This window comes from Lepisma saccharinum, chromosome 1, assembly GCF_977018435.1.
Source record: "Lepisma saccharinum chromosome 1, izLepSacc3.1, whole genome shotgun sequence".
NCBI lineage: Eukaryota > Metazoa > Arthropoda > Insecta > Zygentoma > Lepismatidae > Lepisma > Lepisma saccharinum.
The window spans coordinates 114,481,782-114,507,322 of record NC_139229.1 but is presented as its reverse complement, the minus strand read 5'-3'; the positions used below and the strand labels follow the sequence as shown (position 1 = coordinate 114,507,322).

At 36.6% G+C, this 25,541-nt stretch overlaps 1 protein-coding gene across 2 annotated transcripts in view; it reads left to right on the top strand.

The window, feature by feature from the left end:
- Positions 1–25,541, top strand: part of LOC145999566 (uncharacterized) — a 44,615-nt gene that overhangs the window by 16,264 nt on the left and 2,810 nt on the right. For both annotated transcript variants that reach the window (XM_083136582.1, XM_083136591.1), the window contains exons 5-13: positions 82–261; positions 3,965–4,110; positions 9,270–10,692; positions 12,414–12,591; positions 13,905–14,034; positions 14,740–14,898; positions 17,961–18,154; positions 21,752–21,822; positions 23,766–23,936. In XM_083136582.1, coding sequence (XP_082992708.1) covers positions 82–261; positions 3,965–4,110; positions 9,270–10,692; positions 12,414–12,591; positions 13,905–14,034; positions 14,740–14,898; positions 17,961–18,154; positions 21,752–21,822; positions 23,766–23,877 — 2,593 coding nt within the window. In that variant the 3' untranslated portion in view covers positions 23,878–23,936. The remainder of the gene's footprint in view (positions 1–81; positions 262–3,964; positions 4,111–9,269; positions 10,693–12,413; positions 12,592–13,904; positions 14,035–14,739; positions 14,899–17,960; positions 18,155–21,751; positions 21,823–23,765; positions 23,937–25,541) is intronic.

Here is a 25,541-nt window from a genome sequence, read left to right as displayed (position 1 = left end):
GATAATAAAGCTAAGAGTATGTATTAACCTAAAATTCAAGTTACGATCATTCACCAATTTTTCTGGATTCTATCATTTCAGGATTGTAATTGGTAATATTTCAAAATGGCTTCCTGTCGATACACGTGAAGACAAAGCAAGTCATAAATGGATGTTGTATGTGCGGGGCACCAGAGAAAATCCTGATATTTCAGATTGTGTTTCAAAAATTAGAGTTTTCTTGCATCCTAGCTATCAACCTCATGATGTCGTCGATGTAACGTAAGTGTCAATTTTTTGTATATGTGAAGGTGGATAGTTACTAACTTCCAAATTGATGATTTGTGATTGCATACTTGATATTTGTGAATAGGAATAATATTTATTACAATTGCTTGTATTCCATATGATAAGGAATGAAATTTTCAGTTAATATCCACCATCATTCCATATAGATTGCAAGAATTTTGAACACCATCAAAGTAAAAAAAGTTTGTATGCGACTAGTGATAAGCTAAGTTTAAAGTACCTTTATTGAAGTTTATGTACATATAATGCATTCTCTCTCTCTCTCTCTCTCTCTCTCTCTCTCTCTCTCTCTCTCTCTCTCTCTCTCTCTCTCTCTCTCTCTCTCTCCCCCCCCCGTGTGTGTGTGAGAGAGAGAGAGAGTGTGTGTGAGAGTAAGGCTAGAGAGGGATAGAATAATGAACTAGTTACATTTTATTTTTACTCATCAAGGATTGCTTCTAGGGTGACCATACATCCCATTTTGACCTTGACAGTCCTGTTTGAGAGACGTGTCCTGGTCAACCCGTCTCATCCCCCTTAGGATGTCCAGTTTTTGGGTCAAAATATTATGGTCACCCTAATTGCTTCACTTTCTGCAGATTAGAGTGACATTAACTCTCAGAAACTTTTTCCAGGTCTCACTTGTTTGACAGCTCAAAAATATGTCAATCATCATTCATTGCCAGGGAAGCTTTTTTCATTTGTTAAGTCTCCAGGATAGGTGTTTATTAAGCTTTTATATATTCATGAAATGTGTTCAAATTCTATATGTAGAAAAAGATACACATCTGTGGTATGAAGTATCGAGAAAATAATATGATTGTAACACTGTAAGAACATTATTTATGTGTAAATCAAAGTTCTTCAAATTTATAACTGTTTAATGTAATTTTATGTTCCTGATATGTTGGATATAATTATCAGGATTCCATATGAGTTTGCTTCCCACATGTTATTGATACTTTTTTCTTTCTACCCACATTTCTATGAGAATTGCTCATAGAGACCATCAGAGGAAATTTACCGCTAATTAGCAAATCTGGATTCATTGTTAGAAATATCACATTGCAGATACACAAAGCTGATTGCTGATACTTCATACCATCCTGCTTTAATGATAAAGTATCTTTATAATTGTGGCAGAGGTAGTATTTGGAACATCATAGTATATATAGTATGTTAATTTTTCTTGTATGTACGCGTGGCTTGCATTGTAGAATTGTTTCTCTTGTAGTCTATGGTTATTACAAGCATAAAAAACACAGTTTTTCGTTGTGATGTTTCAGGAGAACACACGCTCCCTTCATCAGATATTTATTTTTAGTTTGATTAGAGATACAGTTATAACAATGGTTAAAAGTTTCTAACAAAAAAGAATCTGTTATACAGTGGATGATGATGTCAATGTTACATTGATGTAATATAGCAACTTAATTGTGAAACAAGCAGTCTGTTTTATTTTTATTTCAGATAAAAATTTTGATCACATTTTTTAAAAAAAATTGCATCCCAAATATCATCAGGCAATTGAAAATCATCATTGCTTTCACAGTGTTTCTTGTTATAACACCATCAAGCCTTGTTTCCATGATATGAAAAACTCAATATGCTGACCAAGGTAGAAATTTATTTTATTTTAAAATAGGGATGTGCCGAAGCCGATTACAGATGTAAGAAAATCGGCAGAAAGTGACATATCTGTATCCGAATCGGCAAAAATCCGATATTTAAACCAGTACAGATTATACTAGAGTTTTACCTTCTAACAAGTTTTATATTCTAGTTTTGTAAGATTTATTGAAAATTTGGTTATGATTCGTCATTATTGTAGTGTGTTTGTAATAAAATTATTGCAAACTCTCATTCAGAGGATCAACCTAACTATAAATCGGAAATAAAACAGTACATTGCTGAACCAGGATCTGCTGTTGTATTGGAAATTCAAAAATGAGTATTCAAACCTGAAGCAAGTGCTGAGAAAATACTTGGGCATACCTGATGCATCAGTATTCAGTGATTGAGTGTTCAGTGTTGCTGAACAGATTTGCGATAAGAGAAGAAGTAGGTAACTTCCTGAAATGCTTCCAAATCTCGTATTTCTGAAGTTGAATCTGACAGAACAGGAATTCATTTTGCATTTCAAAGAACTGCTTGTGTACTAATGTTAAATCTCTAGGTTCACATAACCTTTTGTAGATGCAAATGTACATTCGCATCTCTTGAGAATATATATGTATATACATATGATATGTACATAGCAAATTTATTTTTGTCATGCAGAAAATAACATCCCATTTCTGTTTAATAATCTTATGTATTGGAATCAGTTAAATATTGGCATCGGTATCGGTTCCAAAAATTGTCTGTGAGTACATCGGCATCGGTAAATTTTCAGCTTCGTCACATCCCTATTTTAAAACCTAAACTAAACGCAACTTTTCAACCTTATAGCAAGGTCTTCAGACTCTGTCCCAAGTACTTTTAGTTTGTTTTAAAATGAAATAAATTTCTACCTTGGTCAGCATATTGAGTTTTTCAGAGTTTCTTGATGTTTTCCGTTATATTAAATTTTAAAGATGGTGCCTTACTCCACTTGTGAAAAAGAAAACTCCATAGTGGGTCTATGTTATCATTTTCATTATTTATATATAAGGGTTGCCCAAATGAAACTAAGACTTTTGTTGTAGCATCGTGGCTTAACTACGCAGAGCTTTGTGTTTGCTCTGGTCGGTTGTTTTGTATGTAAGAAAGCATACATCGTATGCATACCTGATATGCTTTGACGGCACAATGTTGTTTACGTGAGCAGAAGCACATTCACAACATGGATTCGTCTAAACTGGCCCAGTGAGCAGTTATCAATTTTTGAAGGCAGAAGGTGTTAGTGGAGCCGAAATTTATCATCATATGAAGACTGTGTGGGGGCCCATTGCTTTTGGATTGGCTGGATGCAGGTGGGACTGTCAACTCAACCACACTAAATAAACTGAAATTGGCCATCAAGAGTAAGTGGCCTGGCATGTTGTCAAATGGGGTTCGTCTGTTGCACGACAACGCACACCCTCATGTTGCACAGGCGTGCCGTGATCTGCTGTGGCGTTTCCGCTGAGAAGTCCTCGACCATTCTCCCTACAGCCCCGATCTCTTGCCCTGCAACTACCACATCTGAAGGGCCACCGGTTTGCCAACGATGCTGAGATCTGTGATGCCGTTGAGGATTGGTTCCACAGTCAACCATGGACGTTCTTCGCTCAGGGTATCCATACCCTTGTGACGTGCTGGGACACTTGCTTGAACAGACAAGATGACTATGTGTAGAGGATATGTCACCCATTTATCACTTTTACTTTCTGCATGTTCATATATTCCAACCAATAAATCATTATAGAAAAGAACCAAGAGTCTCACGTTCATTCGGGCAACCCTTATATAAGAGATTACAACAATGTAACATTGACAACATCCATTGTATAACTGGGAGTGTGTGTTCTCCTGAAACGTCACAACGGAAAACTATGTTTTTATCCTGTAATAACCGTACACTGCAAGAGAAATATATAGTATGTATTTATCTTTTATTTTTCTTAATTTTTTGCCTGTCTACATTAATTTACATAAATCATGGCAATAAGCATGTGATTAGGTACCCATGCACATTAGTTTTATGTATAGGGTAATAATAAAATGGTTCTTGTAGGTCTCCACCATTTCACCTAGTACGCAGAGGTTGGGGAGAATTTCCAATTCGAGTTCAGATTCACTTCTCTCATCCTGCCAATAAGCCCGTGGATGTCATTCACCATCTAAGACTGGACAAAACCTACACCGGTTTGCAGACACTTGGTAAGCATTGTTGTGCTTTTACTGATAAGTTTATTATTATTATTATTATTATTATTATTATTATAAAGTAGCTTTTTGGCATCCTCTGGTTTTACTCAATTTTTGCATTTGTTAGTATTTTAGTAATTATCAGTCAGCTTTGGTGTGATTATTGAATTTTCATTGGTTTTTATTTTTGTAGAGCAGGAATTGTTGTGGTAGTTCTAATTCTTTTGTGCTAAATACCCTCTGTAAGATTCCTTCATCTCTCTTGGTGCTTTTTATCAAAATTGACATAATTTTGAATGTGAATATATTTTTATACCAAAGTTATTTGTAATAATGCAAAAGGCCTCGCTGATTGCATAGTGGTAATGTCGTTATCTTGTAATCAGGGGGTCCCAGGGGTATTCAATACCCAGTGGAGGAAAAAACTTGTTCATATACACTTTAAATCATAGGTCCAGGCCTAAATCCTACTTTAACCCATAGGTCCAGTCCCAATTAGCCTATCTGTGCATAAAGTGAACCTAAAACTCTTATCTAGACATCAAACTCATAATAATGCAAAGCTCACACCTTCTATTATCATAAATCATAGTTCATGACTAACTAACTCTCTAGCCTTCTTAAACCTTAAGGTTCATGGCTGGAGCAACACAGGTCTTCCATCTGTCTCTATCCTGAGCAATATCTATATACTCTTTTCCATCCCTACCGATTTCCTTTAGGTCTATCTCAACATTGTCCCTCCATCTTCGTCTTGGCCTTCCTACAGGGCTCGTACCATCAAGTTCCCCAACAAGAATCCTGTAAACTCCTCTTTCCTCTCCCATTCGTGCCACATGGCCTGCCCACCTAAGTCTTCTTGATTTAATTATTCTAATAATATCTGGACATGAATACAAATTATGTATATCTAATTATGTAACCTTCTCCACTCACCTGAAACCTCATACCTTTTAGGTCCAAATATTTTCCTAAGGATCTTATTTTCAAATACTCTCAATTTATGTTCCTCTTTCAATATAAGGGACCAAGTTTCACACCCATATAATACTACAGGCAAAATTACTGTTTTGTATATTTTAACTTTTAGTATAAACTTTAGGCTAAAAGATTAAAAATCGGCAACTTACGTGTGTGAGTATGAGATTTTTCGTACTACGTTTCGGAGGTTACACTACCTCCTTCTTCAGGTTGAAACGATGTTATTCAGACACCTGACATGGTGCCTCGTCGTGAAAGTGAAGGTTAAGGATTTAGGTTAAAAAGTTGCATGAAGGACACTTTCTAAAAAAGAATATAAATGACAAAGAGGAGGAAAAAACTGAGATAGGAAACGGTGAAAAGAACACATATTTTGTCGGGATCCCGTATTTTAAGGGGGTCTCAGAGAAAATTGAAAAGTCCGTGAGGGGTTACGGAATAAAATGTGGGGTAAGAGCGCCCCGGAGTATTGAAAAGCACTTTACGTCCTATAAGAAAGGGAGGGGGGATAGACGCAATAACCCTGAAGAGCGGAAGGGAGTGTACAGGATAGTGTGTGAATGCGGAAAGGAATATGTGGGACAAACCGGGAGAAGTATGCAAGTTAGGTGGGGAGAGCATGATAAGGACGTAAAGGAGGGCATACCCAAAACAGGATTATCTGAACACATATTGGTTAACCGACATAAGATTGCTAAAAGGGAAGTTATTAAGGAGGTTAACAATAAATTGGACAGAAACGTATATGAAGCTGCCTATATATGCGCGAAAAATTGGAACAAACTTAATAGGGACGATGGGAATTTAGAAGACGGCTGGGTTAATTTCTTTAAAAAATGGGATAAAGCCGCAGTGAATAGGGACGAGATGGGCTTCCGTGTTACTCCTGAGGTTAGGAAAGCCGCCGAGGTGGAGGTCGACTTCTCCTTGGATTGGTGACTCCCGAGCCCCAGTTTGGAAGGATTGAGGAGGGGAAGTTTTCTTTCCCCAGGTACGGGCTGACACCGTGCATTCGCCTACCCCGAGCACTGGTCGGCAGTTCGCCGACTTCAGCCTTGGACGTTCTTTTGTTTTTTATAGTATTGCGTGGTTTTAGATGTGTAATTTATATTCTTTTTTAGAAAGTGTCCTTCATGCAACTTTTTAACCTAAATCCTTAACCTTCACTTTCACGACGAGGCACCATGTCAGGTGTCTGAATAACATCGTTTCAACCTGAAGAAGGAGGTAGTGTAACCTCCGAAACGTAGTACGAAAAATCTCATACTCACACACGTAAGTTGCCGATTTTTAATCTTTTAGCCTAAAGTTTATATTTAATTGTGAGTAATTCGCACATTATCAGTATGTTATTTAACTTTTAGTTTCTTAGATATTAAACGAGAATACAAAAGTTTATGAAGAGAGAAGTAACATGCATTTCCTGAATTAAGCCTACTTTTTATTTCCTCTTTAATATAATTTTCATTTGTTAATATTACTCCTAAGTATTTGAATTTGGAAACTGGTTCAAACGAGTTGTTATCAATAATTAGATTTTGATTATTACCTAACACTTGGTTTCGGCCTGTAAGCATATATTTAGTTTTCTCTTTGTTAACTTCCAAACCTCTCTCTTTAGCAGTTTTGAAAAATATTTTAGCATTATTCTCAATTGCATTCACATCATCCCCCAGTAAGTCTACATCATCTGCATATGCTAACAACTGAGTCATACCATTTAATTTTAGTCCTTCGTTAGTTTCTTTTACCTTCCTAACAGCATATTCTAAGGCAAAATTAAAGAGCAATGGAGATAATGCATCTCCTTGTTTTAACCCATCATGAATTGTAAATTTGTCAGACATATTAATACCCACACGAATTTTACTTTCTGTTTCACTGGTGCATATTTTTATCATACTAACAAGCTTCTTAGGTATTCCAAACTTGACCAAATCATATGCTTTTTTGAAATAAATGAATAGTTCATAATCTATTTTTTTAATCTATCATTTTAATGAAGTGTTACCAGGCTTAACTTGAAGTGGTTTTGATCCATAATGAACTTTAGGTCCAGCCCTGATTAGCATCTTTGGATTAGTTTGATTTTGAAATAAAATGTAATGGTTGACATTGTGTATTGAACATATTACAATGGTGCGTTTTACTCACTATCAATTCAAATAAAAATATATAAATAACTTACGTGAGTGAGTAGGAACGTTTCAGAACGACGTTTCGGAAGTCTGTACTACTTCCTTCATCAGGTAATCAAATAGAAAACTTTAGGTGCCAAACATGGTACTGCATTGTTAAATCGTAAGTTGAGGATAGAATAGGTAAAAAACTTACCGTGACAGCATAAAAACTCCGATTGAAGTCTTCGTTGCTTAAAATTCCCTACGTTAAAGACAAAAACCACAACTAAAACAAATAAAAATCGAAGACCTATTACAGTCTCCTAGTGACTTCCATCAGTGTTGGGTAGAACACATGGACTGTGAGCGCTCCTATCCTGCATGGAAGGTGAAATTTCCCCTCCAGCATTCCCCCCTTACAATCATATACGTCACCATTCCAAGGTGAACTCCCTCTCTTCTTTGACGACCTTCACAACCTCCGGAGTGACATGAAAACCCATTTTAGTGTCAGTATTTACCGCTTTATCCCACTTTTTAAGAAAAGCAATCCACCCTTCCTCCAGATTACCATCATTTCTGTTTAGCTTATTCCTTTTTCCTGTGCATATAAATGCAGCTTCATAAATGTTCCGGTTTAATTTATTCTCCTCTTTCCTAATTACTTCCCTTTTTATAATCCTATGTACGCTCATTATGATACATGAATATGTAGGGTAAACTGGGAGAAACATGCACACTAGATGGGACGAACATGATCAAGATATTAAGGAAGGGGTACCTAAAACAGGCCTATCCGAACATATCATAATGAGCGGACATAGGATTATACACATGGAAGTAATTAGGAAGAAGGAGAATAAATTAAACAGGAACGTTTATGAAGCTGCATTTATATGCACAGGAAAAAGGAATAAGCTTAACAGAAATGATGGTAATCTGGAGGAAGGGTGGATTGCTTTTCTTAAAAGTGGGATAAAGCGGTAAATACCGACACTAAAATGGGTTTTCATGTCACTCCGGAGGTTGTGAAGGTTGTCAAAGAAGAGAGGGAGTTCACCTTGGAATGGTGACGTATATGATTGTAAGGGGGGAATGCTGGAGGGGAAATTTCACCTTCCACGCAGGATAGGAGCGCTCACAGTCCATGTGTTCTACCCAACACTGATGGAAGTCACTAGGGGACTGTAATAGGTCTTTGATTTTTTTGTTTTAGTTGTGGTTTTTGTTTTTAACATAGGGAATTTTTAACCAACGAAGACTTCAATCGGAGTTTTTATGCTGTCACGGTAAGTTTTTTATCTTTTCTATCCTCAACCTGAATCCTCAACTTACAATTTAACAACACGGTACCATGTTTGGCACCTAAAGTTTTCTATTTTATTACCTGATTAAAGAAGTAGTACAGACTTCAAAAATGTCATTCTGAAACATTCCTAGTCACTCACGTAAGTTATTTATATATTTTTATTTGAATTGTGTATTGGTGAAGTAGCATATCACTTGTTTGTATTACTTCTATGAGAAAAAATAGTACCTTTTCCTCATGGCATTCCGTGTTTTCCATTGCAATTATCAGTTTCAGGGAATTCTGACAATTTCAGAACTGCTGAAGGCTTAAGTATAGTATTGTATGAATACAATATCAATGTTACTAATTACTTACGTGAAATTTAGAAATTTTGTATTTCCGCGTTGCACAATTGAATGGTTAAATCCTATTAATTTTGAAGATCCACTGTCTTCAATCACTAAGGGTACGGCGTCTGGAGCAGAGATGGATCAGTGGATCTTCAAAATTAATAGGATTTAACCATTAGATTGTGCAATGTGGAAATATGAAATTTCTAAATTTCACATAAGTAATTTTAAACTGCGTTTACCGCATCCATCATGAATGTTACTAATGATAAATTTTAAAAGGAATGTGTATTATTAGTCATTAAACTTCTTTTAAACAACATGTTAATCTTTTTCATACATATGAACTTAATTGTAGTATGGAATTTGGTTTATGATCAAAATAACTAACTGTAAACATGCACACTCACATGGAAATATTTATTTCAGGTGCTGAAACGGTTGTTGATATATGGCTGTTTTCAAATGAAAAGATTCCTGATAGTATGGAAATGATTTCAATAGAAACTGGTAGCAGTGTAGAGCATATTAAACTGGTTAATGTGGACGACAATTCAGAAACTGCAAACAGAAGTTCTCAAAAGGAGAATTCTGTCGATCCAGGAGGAACAAATATACTTCTCAAGCCAGAGATTTCTAAAGAAGCAGTTAAAAATGTGTCCAGCATTAGTAAAGGCCTAGTTATAAACAGTGTTAGTGAAGAGAGTTACAATTTGAAGAACTCTCATTTAGTTAATGCAAATGTTAAGGAAGAGAGAGTATTAGTAGATCCAGAAGAGTCTTGTGATGCTAGTGAAAGTGTTAGGACCAGAGAATGTACACCGCACATGTTTGATCATGACTATTTTTACACGGCCGGGGAAAATTCTGTTCCTAGTGTTGAGGATGTGAAGTGTGTTGAGGGTGTGAATGGATTGGGAGAGGAAGAAAGTAATTGTAATTTGAATAGTGAAGAGTGTAATTTAAGAAAAGCATATTCTCGCAATAAGGCTGAAGATGAAGACAGAGATGACAACACTGTATTTACAAATAATGTAGATATTGGTTGTGAAGTAACAGTAAATGGCCTTGTGTCGAATCAGGGTATTCTTAGCAAAGAAAGTAAGTCTGCTGAGCCAAACAACCAGTGCCACGTTGATAAGAATGCCACGGTAGTGCCGCCTAAATTGAACTCCCAGCGGGTGACGAAGTTGATCAAATGTGTTGATTCCAAAGGGCGTGTCTTTTATTTCCCATTTGTGGCAGTCGATCAGATTGTTCTCCCTAATCAGAAAAAAATAAATGTTTTGCCGAACTTAAATCCTTCCGTAAATAACCCTGGAAATGGTTTGCAAGATAGAGTTTCAAATCTTAAGTGTCTAAAGAACCTAACATCACTGGCGAAAGCTCCAAACACATCAGCAGCTTATCCAGTCTCCCTCTTGAAAGTGTCATCTGCTTCCATATCACCATTTCATCAAGTACAAAACTCCTCAAATAATTATTTAAGTACAAGTCCAAAACAGGTAGCAAACTCTAGTGTTGTTAATTCCTCGGTTTCCTCTGAATCAGCAATAAAAGACAAGAAAGACAAACCCATTTTTCTTATTAAAATTCCTCCAAATTCATTACAAGGATCTGTGGATCTGTTAAATAAAGTGAAGAATCAAAAAATTTATCAAACTATTGTGGATGGCAAAACTGTTACAAGACCAGGTGTCAGTTTATTGAAACCAAGAACTATACTTCCAAAACGGGTTGAAAAATCAACAAACATGGCAGAAGATCATCTAAGTAATAGTCCATCAATATTCCAGGAAAAGGATTCTGATTCTCAATCAGATAAATATAAGAAAGCAGCTCCTCAAAAAATGTAAGAACAGATTGTATGGTATTAATCTTTGAGCTTGTGATTGATTTATGATACGAATGAATATTTTATTAATGTACTGAAATCAATTATTTTATCCGCAATACTATTTATTTGTGGTTCTATTAATTTCTATGCAGTAAGTTCTCGAGTGTGATGGTGACAGTGGCCACCACAATTAATAGAACCATCGATAAATAGTTTTATGGATAAAGTAAGTACTTGTTTCCAGTACATTTAATTTGCGACATTATTCATTCCCTGAAATGTGCATGATTATTTTGTTGCACAAATATGATCATTGATGTCTTAAAGTTGTAACTGAACATGTAGAGTTTGTAGTGTAATTAGGATTGAGTGAATATAGTTGTTTATATCAGCATTGGCTTGCTTCTGGGTTTGAGTTTAACCCACAGACCCAGAGTTGGTTGGTATTTTAAGTCCACTTTATGCACAGTAAGGTTAATTGGGACTGGACCTACAGTTATAGTGGGATCCGAACCACCATGTGCCTCCACTGGGTATCGAACCTCAGGCCCCTTGATTACAAGGCAATGATGCTACCACTCCTCCATCGAGGAGGCCCCTGAGTTCTGTAGGTTTTTGCATTATTGTACAGTAGGAAGTTGGTGAGAAATTGTCATAAGAACCTTGGGTAAAATAATTCCCAATTGGTGGGTTATGGGTAAGTTCTGCATCCATGGACATCCTGGACATGATTGTCTTACCTGTAGGTGCTATACACACCACTGCCTACCTTCTCTTTCATTACCTCTTGTTTTATCCTTTTCTCTACGTTTTAAGTATTTTTGTGACCGAGAAGCACACTAGATTCATGAATAGAAATGTGATTTTTTCAGCATCACAATTTCCTCTCACTATGCTCTTTAATAAGCTTTATTCATAAAGTGAAATCATTGGAAATTGGAGGCATGGTAGTAAATATATAGTGTGTGTTGATGTACACACTTCTCCGTGAGACTGTTTTTTGTTATTGTTCTATTGTGGATTCTAATAAGGATGGTAGCAGTGGACACCAAAATTAATACAATAACAACAAAAACCATTTTAGTGAAGAAGTGAGTAAATCAACTTTCTCTGTGTATAAGCAAATATATTTGTAAGAAATATAATGAGTGGAACTTTGGTCTGTTCAATGGTATAAATTTCAAATGAATGGTAGATGTACCACCACACAAACAAGGAGTAGACACCTAGAAGTAAGTGTCTTTGTCCTAAAGAATGCAAGAGTTGTTTTTTTTTTTTTTTTTAAATCAATTTGCACAAATATGCTTCTGTTGTAAGCTTTGCCCATTTCTCTTCCCACATGAACTGTATTGTACCATCATTGCTAGAATCTCTTTATCTTTTTTTTTTTCCTCCTGAGAACATTTTCCTCTCATATTTCGTGCAGTGTTCTACTGTTGGCCAGGTTGTTATAAATTCCAGAGCAAAATTTTACTCCCAGTCGTGAACCATTCAAAGTATTTGTAAATTGCTGAAATGTAGGAATATTGGAAAACTGCAAATAATTGTATGAGAATTAACATGAGAAGAAAACACATTGGTTCAAGTTAAAGGCCTCTTTTTAAATATTTGGAGGAAAATTGAAGTTTCAGGTCTATCGTCAATCAATTTTTATCATGATAGGGTTGGTAATCTGGATACTGAGGACTACTTTTTCATGTATAATTTATTACATACCACGCTCTTTTACTTTCAAGATCTCTGGATCCAAGTAAATATTCCTGCATAGAAGATGCGGTAGAGTTCCTTGTTCGTCAGATGCCATTGGTGTCTGTGAAAGCTTCCCATCAGGTGTACAAATGTGCTCATCCATATGCAGCAGCATCTGTGTCTGAGTTTCTTGAGTGGAATATTGGCAAGCAACGGGCAGCTGAGGTAAGTGGTAAGTGATGTTGAAGGAGATGGAAGTTATATAACTGTAAAACATGCTTTCTAATTTTTTATTTTCCTGAAAACAAAATTCAATACAAGCAAACTGCATTTTTGGAAGTTATGTGATCAGCACCATCCTCCAGCTGCCTCTAACCCCCCAGGTACCATTTGATTTGAGGCTAGGTGACACCCAGAGCCACTTTATGCAGGGACAAGGCCGGAAAAATTTCCACCTTAGATCACCCACCCTAGGAATGGAACCCGGGTCTCTCAGTGGCAGTTAGATTCCCCAGCAACTAGACCACTGTGGCTCTCTTTTACCTTGAAATGAAACTCTGTATTTAGATATTTACTTCACATAATTATACCACGTGGATATGTTTATATTATGCTTATGTTTGAACGCAAATTCTACACCTGACGATGAGAGCTAATGTTTTTTCTTGTTTAGTTGCAGTTGGGGAAAATGGTAATAAATTGATGCAAAGTATGGTGTTAGAGCACACTAATTTAATTACCATTTATTCCACTTGCTTAGTCTCTCCTGTCCTCAAGATTACTTGGTTCTCATCACTTCTGACCTGCTTTATATGTTCAAAATTCTTTTTGAGTAGAATTGAATAAAGGTCTATAAGAATGATTATGTTTGTTACATAGCATGTTTTGAACGCACACAGCTGACGTCGACAAATGTGAAGTTTTGTCATCATAGATATTTTACTGTTTTTCAGTACTGAATAAATCCTCACAAGGATACTTACTTTTCTCATAAGCTGTGAAACATCCTATACAACCTCAGTCTTTTATATTTTCAATGTATACAGTTGACGATATTTACATGTATTGTGAAATAATTATCATGTATAGGCATGGCATGACCTTGTTATTTGAAGAAAGCTATACATTTCGTAAAACAGAAATATAAAAATTCATTGTTAGGAAATATTTACCAGAAATATTGTATTTATGTACATGATTTTTGTTTTGCTGGCTCTGTGACTAATGCATTAAATTGTTGACTTTGAATTGTGCCAAAAGTTAAAAGTTTCGAGTCCCAGCATAGGCATGGCTATTCTTGGTGAGTGTCCAGTCATCAATTTTGCTCTAATCATCACTCATCTTCATTGTTATAATTAGCCAAAACTAGCAGAAAGGTGACTTAAAATAACAACACAAATACAAAATAATTTTTGTTTTAAAATTTATAAGTTTTGAAATTTTTAAAATCAAAATATTTGGTATGTCGTCATTATCATTTGTGTTATTTTCATTGACTACATTTGTTTGTTCAGTAAACAATTGTTTTAATTTTCCAGTGGTTTAAATCAAAGACCATCCAGAAGATTTTAATTGAGAGTGGTTTTGCGAAGGACAGTATGTGGTCAACCAAAGAAATCATGCTATGGGGAAGAATGCATGGATATACTCCGTTACCCATTATGTCAGGTTAGTAATATTGCAGAATCTTGGCATAGTGGTAATGTCATTTCCTTCTAATCAAGGGACCCCGGTGCAGACGCATAGTGGTTCGGATCTCATTTAAACTGTAGGTTCAGTCTCAATTAGCCTTTCTGGGAATAAAGTGCCCTTAAAACAAAAAATCAATCTGCACACTTTTACAAAAAATCAATTATATTGCAGAATTATTATCTTTAACAAAAAGCGTAAAAATAGTTATAATATTTTATAAATTTGTTTAAAAAATGGCTTTGTGACTCTTTTGAAAATTGAAATATATTCAGGTGTTACATTTTTGTCTGGTTATTCTCAAAACAGTGCCTTTTTTTCTGGTTAATTTGATATGGATGAATACATTATGGGATCTATGCAAAGGGTTTGAAAAATTGAAGTGAAGACTCTTTTTGACATATTTGTAAACACTAATTTGCTGCACCAGGCAATAATATGTACCAAGAAATGCTTTCAGCTAAATGTACATTTAAAACTAGGTTAATGTAAGTCAGAATGGTACAGAATGACCTGGAAATATATATTTAAACATAAACAGGAAACCTTTCAAAAGCTGAGGGGATATAATATCAACTTGCAGCTTTGGCATTTAACTTTAGTGCGTTTTTTGCCTCACTTCTTTCAATGAGGTTAATATTCATCATTATTTTAACAGTGTGTGTGTGTATGCAAATATTACAGATGTTTCATCTAGTGGTTCCCAGACAACGTTCCTGAAACAGTGTCATACATATTCAGAACCAGAAACAGTCTTGGAATGGCTAACTGAGAGAAAGGAAGCACGTGATAGTGAAGGAGAAGATGAGGTGGATGTAGTGGGTACAAGTCTTCAACGAAAAGGTAAGTAAAGTGAAGTTGTCCCCTTTTGATGTAGTGTTCCATACATATTCAGTGTCTGCTATTGGAAGCTATCAACACCATGCTGTAACTGCCTTTGTTTCCTCATACTTGATAAGGTTAGGTGATCCCCAGACCTGCTTATTTATGCTTGCACAAGAGGATTTGTGCCTGAAATCACTTGCTGCAAGAATTAAACCCAGGGCCCCGACAATGCAGTCAGACACCCTTTACAGCCACTGTAACTCCATGAAGAGTTAATCGACCTATTTTAACCACTTTGTTATAAAATGTGTTTTGTAATAATAATAAACTGTTACATTGAATTAGTGTTCTTTGAAATAATCATAATAAACCTATGAGAAACTTATAATTAATATTTGTAACTTGGTGCCTAGAACGGGTTTTATCTTTGAAAAAATTCAGACTTTTACTTTACAGTGTATGAATTGCATGTTTCTATTCACAAAATAATGTTAAAAATGGCAGATTTTTACATTAGGAATACAGGATATCTATAGATATATATATCAGATCATAATGAGCAATTTTACCAATAAACCAGTACACTGATATACTTATATTGACCAATACCAATAAGGTAACAATAAATCTACCAAATCCTTAAAATATTCTCACCAATCATGGTGATACATCCTCTTTAAATTACTGATGCATTAAGGAAAGCAATATTAAATGTAGAATAAATTCACTAGAGAAAATGAAACTTCAATTTTTTCTGCAAGAGACCAAGGCGACAAACTTCGAATTCAGGAAAATGTACAATTGGGAAAAATTTTATAACATTTTGGTATACTGTGGAAAAATGTAAAATCAGGGTTCCAGTATAATACAGGTAATGGCGTGTAAGGGGTTACTTTATTAGAAAGTACTTAAGTGTTGGTGTCTCTTCTATGTACAGCTCACCGCTGAGGAGATGATCCCCAACGGAAGTGCAGTGACTCCACTATTAGGGTTGGGGAGTGCACCTTGAGTGAGAAACATATGTGTGCTTGCTGTAACCGATGCAGCGATACAAGTCATTTGGGGTTACCAGATGTTCTGTTTTACCTGGAATAATAATTGTTTATATTATTTCTGTCTTCAGTTTCAAAGTAAAGAAATACGACACTCTCAGTTGCAAGCGCAAACCCAAGAAATTTTTCTCCAACAAATAAAAATTGTTAGACTTTTGCATCTCTTCTGTTGTTGCAGCTCGTCGCGTAAGGTTTTGATTTCAAAGCATTTGCGACATATACCGCGGCTCATGGTGATCAGGAAGTTTCTAACAATAGGTAAGAATATGTGATACGCCGCGGCTTTCTTTGATTTGAGTTTCACAACATCAGAGTTCAGAAAAAGCAATAGTTTTTAACTGCTGTACTCATAGTTGTTACATGGCAATGGAGAAGTGAAGTTCTGTGGACCAGCGATCTGAACCATGCCGAAACACAAATGTGATTTTAGTAACGACTTACCTTACAAAAACTGTTTTCTGACTTTAGGCCTGGAAGAAACAACTCCAAGGCAGAATGTCTTGCAGAATATCAATTTATGTTACTATTTTAAAGTAAGAGACAGAGTTTCACAACAGGAACCGTATAATATTACGGGCATAGTGAATAAATATTAGAATATTCCGACATATGCCTATAATGAGGTTTATTATTAGTTATACGGAAACAGTGTGAAATTGTTTTACAGGGGTGTGTGAGCTATAAGCTCACCAAAGCACCAGTAAGTACAAAACGTGCGTTCAAGGTGCTGCATCTTCGTCGAAAGTTGTTAACTTTTAGCAATCTAAAAATGCCATCTTTTTTAAAGTTTGTCAACTGGTACCTAAAGTCATTGCTGTATATTCTTTTTAAAATTCTTTGAAATACAATCTAAGGAATACACAGGATAAGCAATACAATACAAAAGTATTCTGGCCACTGAAAAAAAAGCAGCAAACTGTTGCTGAGGACACACGCTCTGCGTGATTGGCGCAAATCAATTCCCATGCACTTCGAAAAGGATACTAGACCGCAGCAGAAGACTTTCTGGTACCCCTAAAATCTGCAAATGGACCTGTCCTTCCCTTCACCCCTGCTCCCAGTCTCCCCTCCTTTGGGGATCTTCTCGTGAGCGGTGAGCTGTACCTGACCGGTGTTCCTGAACTAAAAGAGAGAAAATAATCACACTGTGTGGCAACACTGTCCAGAATGTTTTCTGCACACACTCGAAGCAGCCAAGCTGCAGTTGGTTAAGTATGAGAGTATCCACCGTGTGAGTAAGGCACGTCGTATTGAGGTGGCATCCAACATTGAGGTGCACTCCGTCGTTCGATTTTTGTAGGCACAATGGCATAATTGGAGTGAAATCCATTGCCAAATTGCCGAGGTGTATGGTAAGAATGTGGTATCACGCCTCATGTTTACGAAATGGTGTCAGATGTTCAAAGAGGGAAGAAGGAACATGTACGACAAACTGTGTGTCTGGCAGCCTGCAATTGTGAACACTATCGACAACACAGAGTGCGAGTGCAATCATTCTTGCCAACCACCTTGTGAAAATTAAAGAGATTGCAAGTGAACTGAACATACCCTACGATAGTGTGTGTATGTTGATTCACGATCAGTTGGGTATATCATAAACTGTGCTCTCACTGGGTGCCACGCTTGTTAACCGATGAGCAAAAAAATCAACTCAATTGAAATTGGACGAAATTTTAACACACTAGGAATCGAAAAACTGGTCACACGATTCGAAAAGTGCTTGGAATACCTTGGTGACGATATCGAAAAATGTTAAATGTTCATATATTTTTCTTCAGTATTTGAAAAAATTTAATGGTGTTTTATTTGTTTTATACAGAGGAGGTGTAACTTATTTTGATTTACCTAATAGTACACCTTGAAATCTGCGTTTGTGAAGGCTACCAAATTTTCTGTGTTGACAGGAATTCACACATGCCTCTGGTATAAATATTGGCAAGTAATGAGTAGTTTTCTTGCCTTATCATTAAATTTTGATTCTATTTTGTGTTGTGTTTCCTTTCAGTAACTGCTTTTCTTTTTTCCTAGTCAAAGTTGAATCAACTGAAGATGAAGATTCTAGTCTCAGTAGTGGCCAAAGCATAATAATGGAATTGAAACCAGAATTGCAGGCTCCATGTTTATTCGTTAATGAGACAGCAAGAGAGATTGGGGTTCAGTTGACATTAGAAGAAATAATTCCGGGTGTATATTATCCTGCAGCTGAACGAGTGTTATTTGAGGTAAATATACTGTTTTTTGAGATCCCTGTTCAAAATTTCTCCATCCTTGTTTCAATGGTCCTCACCACATGGATTTGAAAATGATCCAAAGAAACTTCCCTAAGTAAGACTAGTTTCAGATAATATTCTAAAATTCTTGTTTAGTCTCATTGATTGCAGTGAGAGAGGTTATACATTCAAACAATATTTTTGAATTCCTGGCAATAATTCTATCAATTTTTTATATTCTGATATGTTCAGGGTGGTCTAAAAGCAGATTTACAGTACCGTGACACACACAGCTACACAGCACACCCCTTTGGACACACATATTATACATTACTGTGTAATCTCTTAAGTGCTCGATATGTCCTTCATCAATGTTGCAAAGTTCCTGAAGGTGTCCCTAATGCTTACAAAACACAAATTTTGATGAGCAACATAAATGGTCCAATACTCAATACCTATGTTTGGTCCACTCTGTATATATTCTGTTGTAGTATGGTGATAGGGAATATTAAGTTGCAACATGTTGATTTTTTATTGTGATATTAGTAATTGTATGAAAAATACAAAATAAAATTATGTAATTGTTAGTGTTGAAAGCTACTTTATTGACGGCTGCAAATTATTATTGATATGCAGTTTCTCAAAGACTGATTCATTAGAACATCTTCCAACCTCCAACAATGCTACTTTTTTCCATTACCAAATATGTTTGTGTAATAGATTTCTGTTCCTTGTTTTTAGTTTGTACATACACATCAATGGATCATTGCATTTTGTAAACCATTCATCTTGAGCTCCTCCTTGGATTATTTAACTTAGTAAAAACTAATTACAGTCAACTCTCGATTCTACGACCCCGGGTATAACGACCCTCTCGAAGTAACGACCCTTTTCCCGGGAACCGTGAAAAATTTAGAAAAAGTTGAAAAATTGAAGGATATCAGCCGAAAAATGTGTTGTTTTTTTCCCCACTCATTCCCTTCATGAGCGCTCTACCGCTCACAATTGGGTCTGAACTAAAAATAGACACCAGCACACCATGCTTGAGTGATATCCAATAGCACTTGACCTCTGCCCTCCCCTCCATCAAGCGCACCAATGTTACCCTGCACCCGACGGCCGCTACCCAACGTGCCAGGCTTGTTTTGCCATGCTTTCTCTTGGATACGCGAGAAGAGAAGATCGAATGTGCTTGGATGTTATTTTAAATCAACCTTGACTTGTTTCCTTGTCCTAAGAGCTGCTGAAAACTCGCAGGTGAGGAGGGGGGGAGCAGCCCGAAATGACTGCTGGACTTGCAGTCTTTGCCAATGTGTATGGCAGGTCAAGCTCTTTCATGGATAAATACACCACCTTGAGAGATAAGATCGCAGGAATGTTCCAAAATACAGATGCGTGGCACCTGGAAGTCTGGCCCATCTGTCCAGCTCTGACCTAGATTTCAATAGGTTCCCGTGAGTGAGCAACTCTCGGCCTTGTAGCCGACAACTTCCAGTAACCGCTTTCATTCAAAACGTGTTCTTTGTTCCCTGCAACACTTCATAAAAAAGCGAAACTGTTAGAGATAATCAAAGCCACATAGGCGAACTAAAGATCATCAACCTGCTTAATGCGTTGTCATCTAGGTTACTTCGATCTTACGTGCATCATAACTCCAGTTTCCCACTTCATACGTTTTCCTAATTGTGTCGTAATATCTGCCAAAAAAGTGTTCTGTTGGCTGACTGACTTCTCCCTTTTTTCCTGTCAGCAAAGGGGGGGAGGGGCAATTTTCTTGCTCGTGTGTGCACACGGGCTGATTACAGGCGAGGGTGGAAGTGGACCCACCCCTCTTCCTTTCCTTTGACATCTAAAATGGGGAAAACCAGTTCTGTATATAATCTTGAAAACGAAGAAAACAGTAAAAAAAAAAAAATATGACCACCCCCTTTTCCCAGCTTCTTATTCGCCACTGGTGTGCACGGCAATGTTGATAATTGCAGAATTCAGGTATTTTTTTATGCTGTTGTCTGCATTGGAAATATTACCCGTATTATTGTCTGTTGCATGGTAAAACGTAAAGCAAGGGTCATTTCTTTCTTCTTTACACTGCTGTTAAAAGTTCCGTCTTCGACAGTTCCGTTATCTTTAAAATGCTGGGATTTTTCTCTTCCGCCACCTGTTTTTTACGATGCAGCTGGTGCCAGTGTTTTGTCTAGGGTCTGCAAAGCTCTTGCTTGCCGATAACAGCGATGACTCATCCAGTGCGAAGGTAAAAGTTATTGTTTTGAATCTCTCAAAGCTGTTTTGATTTGCCGATAACGAAATTCAATCTCCAGAAAGGAAAACAAGAGTTAAAATAACTTCATGTTCTGCTCCTTCTGATAAACAAAACTGTAAATTTAATTCGCATCCGCTTTTCTTGAGAACCACTAAAAAAAGTGCTCTATAGGAATGGTCGCCGAGATCGATTAAAAATACATTATTCAAGGGGAAAACTTTTGGATGGAGGAGTGGGTGTTTGACATCGAGAATACTCCTAAATCCAACATTAAATCATCGATTAACGTGAGAGTAAATAACGATCTACCATTTTGATATGTAAAAATGTGCAGTTTCATAAAGCTTGTTTTCAGTTCCTTTTATGCTGATGGGCTCTTCGGGACTAAATATACAGTTTAAAGTGAAATTCAATTACAGACCTAAATGACTTTCGACTGGGACGCTGTTTAATGGGGTGTCCTAGAATACGCATTGGGTGAAAACAGATCGCAAGTTGCACGTTTCCTTTTTCACACTGGATTACAATGCTAGTAAAGGAAGGAGTTTGGACTGCTCCCTTGAATGGGGAAGGCGGGAGGGTGAATGAAGTTGGTTGAAGCAAAGAAAACGTGGCTTTTTTTTTGCGATGTATTTTACACAACCAGAACGAAAATTACAGCCCTGGCTTTTTTTTTTTTTTTTTGTGCCTAGAAAGGTTGTGTTGTTTCTCCCGAGAGATCTAATCTTACCAGTTAATCTTGTAACAGACAATGCTCCAGTAGACCCGTATAAAATCCAACATTCATTCTGCCCTATTATCTCCCGACTTCTGCTGGCGCCAGTGTGGCTGGTGTCAAGATTCTTTGAGTTTCGCTTGCAATAAGGGAGAGATTGTTTTCCTTTCCATCGGTCTCCATGCAAACGGGTTTCTCATGAACTATAATTGTAAGAATTTCCTGGAAAGCAACGACTGTGCACAATTGAAAGAAAGTAACATTATTTTAAATTATTTTTTGTGAAAACGTTTTCATGTTCTATTTTCTTTCTCACAACATGCGTCCTGTGCATAACGGGTTGTATAACTACCCGGATAAATGGTGTTACCATCTCCTAGGTATCTTTGTGTCCGTTTGAGCATCGTTTAAGCAGAAAATTGGGGCAAATTCCAATAACGACCCCTTCGAAATAACGACCCTTTTCCCGGGAACTGTGAAAGGTCGTTGAATCGAGAGTTGACTGTATTCAACTTAATCAAAACTCTCTTTTGATGAAAATTTGAAGGAAGTAGAGAATTATTTACTGTAATGCGAGTTTCCCATTTTCATTTGTTGTTATATTTCTTCAACCAGTTTATTTGTTCTTTTGCAGGCTGTGAAATCATTTGCAGAGAATATTCTGCGAAGAGCATTTTTTAAAGGATGGAATAGAAACAACAACAGGTATACCTATTATTTTTTCCTTAAACTTTTGACAATTAATGTACCTATAGTTGAATTGTGAATCAATGAGTAAGAGCAGCAACTTGCATTTATTGAAGTAAGGAGAAAAAAAAATATGTACCAAAGCAGTAGCGTACGCAGGATTTCATCAAGGGGGGGTGTTATTTCGAAAACTTTATACAAATTCACATTACCATTGTTTTATTATACTTTAATTAATTAATTAATAATATTTATAATTAATTAATTAGTTTAATTACTACTAATGCAGCTGCTGTTCCTACTTATATCACTACTATTAGTAAGTAGTAGAGATCTACATAAATATATCTATTTATGAAAGCAATAGAACAAAATTACTTTTTTTTTTGTTTCTATGTTACGAAATAATTGTCTAGTCAACGGTTATTTGTATATAATAGGTGAGACATTTTAAGTGTGAAGAAAATCCATAAAAACAAGCAAATATATTAAATTTATTGAAATAATCAAAATATGAAACTCATCCAAGCCGCGGTGGTCTAGTCTGACAGGAGATCCGGGTTCGATTCCCGGAATTGGTTAGAATTTATCCAGCCTTGTCTCCGCACCCAGCCTCATATCAATAGGTACCTGAGAGCAACCCTGGGGGATAAAGGCTGCCGGAGCATGGTGCTGATCACATCACGTGCAAAATGGCCGAGATCGAGAATGTGTGGGGCCCACCACACCACTATGTGTGCCTTCATGGCACGGTGCTATATGCACGGGGAAATTTACATTTATGGATCTAGCCCAGGATGATGACGAGGCGCGAGAATACATGTTGCTAAATTCCACTGAGTCTATGTTTTCGTTCAAAAGTAATTTTATAGACATTCCAAGACATTTATCACTTCTAGGTGATTCACAAAGCACTTCTTCAACAGTATTTAATGATGTGGATGTAGACTCAGCATCACTTGAGAGTTCACAAGGGGATGTGAAATCAGTACCGGGAAGAAAGTTTTACAATAAGGTCGGCACACTGCGACGAAGCAAGGAATTTTCACAATTCTCGCGAGAGTCACTGCGCGACTTTTTGCAAGAAAATTCCAAATTGAACTTTGCGCCCCCTTACATTGTGTTTGGAATGTTGTGTTTTTATTCATGCTGCATGGGAATAATAATTCAAATTATTATTATTATTATTATTACTGTCGCAGATCTTTGACTGTAATAAATTAGCCATTTTTAATTTTTATCTACAGCATTTTCCATAATTTTTCAAAAGCTCAAGGGGGGGGTTTAAACCCGGCAACCCCCCCCCTTGCGTACGCCACTGTACCAAAGGTCAATATGGATTGAATATCTATATCAGTATCAAAAATATTGACATTGATGTGTTAATATCAGTTTTGTCAATATTGATAACATTGACATCGATAATATTGATGAAAAATATATCAATATTGTTATTATTTGTATTTTTGTTATTTAGTGTTGCTTTTCTGCCACTTTTGGTAAATTACGATGATGAGGATGAGTGACATTTAGATTAAATTTATGAATTGTCCAATCACAGTCTAGGATTTGAACCTGGAATCTTTGGTAACGAGATTGAAAGTTGACCACTTAACTTTCTCAGCCACCTAGCTGTCCTGTCAATATTACCGGTATTGATATGTCAAGTTTGATATTTTTGCAATATCGACCTTTCCATAAAATATTGCACAACCCTGCATGCTGCAGAGCATCTGATATTGAATTATCATATTGAAACTCTCCACGCTACAAAAAGGGCACACATTGAAGTGACTCATTTTTTTAAAAAAATGAATGTGGTTAGTTGCTCTGTGTTTTTTTACAACTGTAGTTGCATTATGTATATCTCATGGTATGTGCATACAATGCAGTGATAAAGTGAAATTCTTTTATGTATTGAATGATCTGGTAAGCATTAATTTAAGTGCTTATTCTTTCAGGAGACCAGAAAGTTTAGTCTTGGAAGATGTCTGTTGTGTTTTGTTGGAACGTCCAGAGTTCGACTTATTCACAAATGAAGGGTTAGGGGTTCAAATTGACCATCAGAGATGAGAAAGGAAACATAGGACAAGAAACACATTTGTATTGGTGAATCATCTTCAAAGAGAGGAGTAAGTAAACTGCATTTTTAATGGTTTGCAACAAAAAAAAAATAATTTCTTCCTTGCCTTTTTTTATGTGTGTTAAAAACAAAGAGAGCATCTCAATTATAAAGCAAATGTGCCACCCTCCACAACTGAGTGGTCAGCATAATGCTGCCTGAAGCCAGAGATCCTACATTGAAATCATGGATATGGTATGGATGCAGTCATTGCAGATTCAATATCATCAGTTCACCATTTATCCTCGTCGTCACACTTATTGATCGTCTAGAAATAACAATAACTATAATAGAGTTAGAAGTACAGCAAGGTGCGCACAATGATGAACCATTTCTTTTCAACATTGCAGTCACATCAAACCAGCTAGGTATTTCGAATGCCATATGTAAGTGCATTGATCTTTGGAAATTCTTCTAAAGTGCAATGGGTTTCAGGAGCTGTACTTTTAGGTTTGAGCTTGACTGATTGGTTCGGTTACCTAATGGTCTTCAGTAACTACAAAAAAATGCAAATACACCTAAAAATGCAACTCCCAGGCTACTCTACGCAGCCACATGTCACCCATGTGTGACTAGATCCCTTTCATTGGACCGACATATTTATTTGCCAATTTAACAGACATTTTGAAATAACATAGGCCCGAACAAACATATATGCACTTTTACACTCACAGCACTTATGTAAGAACAACATATTGGTACTTAACAGTTGGGCTGAAACGTTCGTAGGCTAACATAGTAAAAAATATTTTTTTGACAAAATTCGATTTTATTATTCAATATAGTTGCCTTTGAGGGTGATACAACGATTATAGCGGTCATACAATTTTTCGATGCCATTTTTATAGTACGATTTCTCTTTAGCCTCAAAATAGGCCTCAGTTTCGGCGATTACCTCTTCATCAGTGCTAAATTTCTTTCCAGCGAGCATTCTTTTAATGTCTGCAAACAGGAAAAAGTCACTGGGGGCCAGATCTGGAGAATATGGTGGATGGGGAAGCAATTCGTAGTCTAATTCATATAATTTTGCCATCGTTTTGATTGATTTGTGACACGGTGCATTGTCTTGATGAAACAGCACTTTTTTCTTCTTCAAATGGGGCCGTTTTTTCGTGATTTCATCCTTTAAACGCTCCAACAACGCTATGTAATAATCGCTGTTCATGGTCTGACCCTTTTTGAGGTAATCGATGAATATAATACCATGCGCATCCCAGAATACTGATGCCATAACCTTGCCAGCCGACTGTTGCATCTTTCCACGCTTTGGATTCGGTTCATCACGTGCTGTCCACTCGGCTGACTGTCGATTGGACTCTGGAGTGTAGTTATGGAGCCATGTTTCATCCATTGTAATATATCGACGGAAAAATTTGTGTTTATTACGGTTGAATATCGCTAAACATTGCTCCGAATCATCAAAACGTTGTTGCTTTTGATCGATTGTGAGCACGCGCGGCACCCATTTTGCACACAGCTTTCGCATGTTCAAATATTCATGCACAATATGTCCAACACGTTCCTTTGATATTTTTAAAGTCTCGGCTATCTCAATGAACTTCACTTTACGATTCATCACGTGCTGTCCACTCGGCTGACTGTCGATTGGACTCTG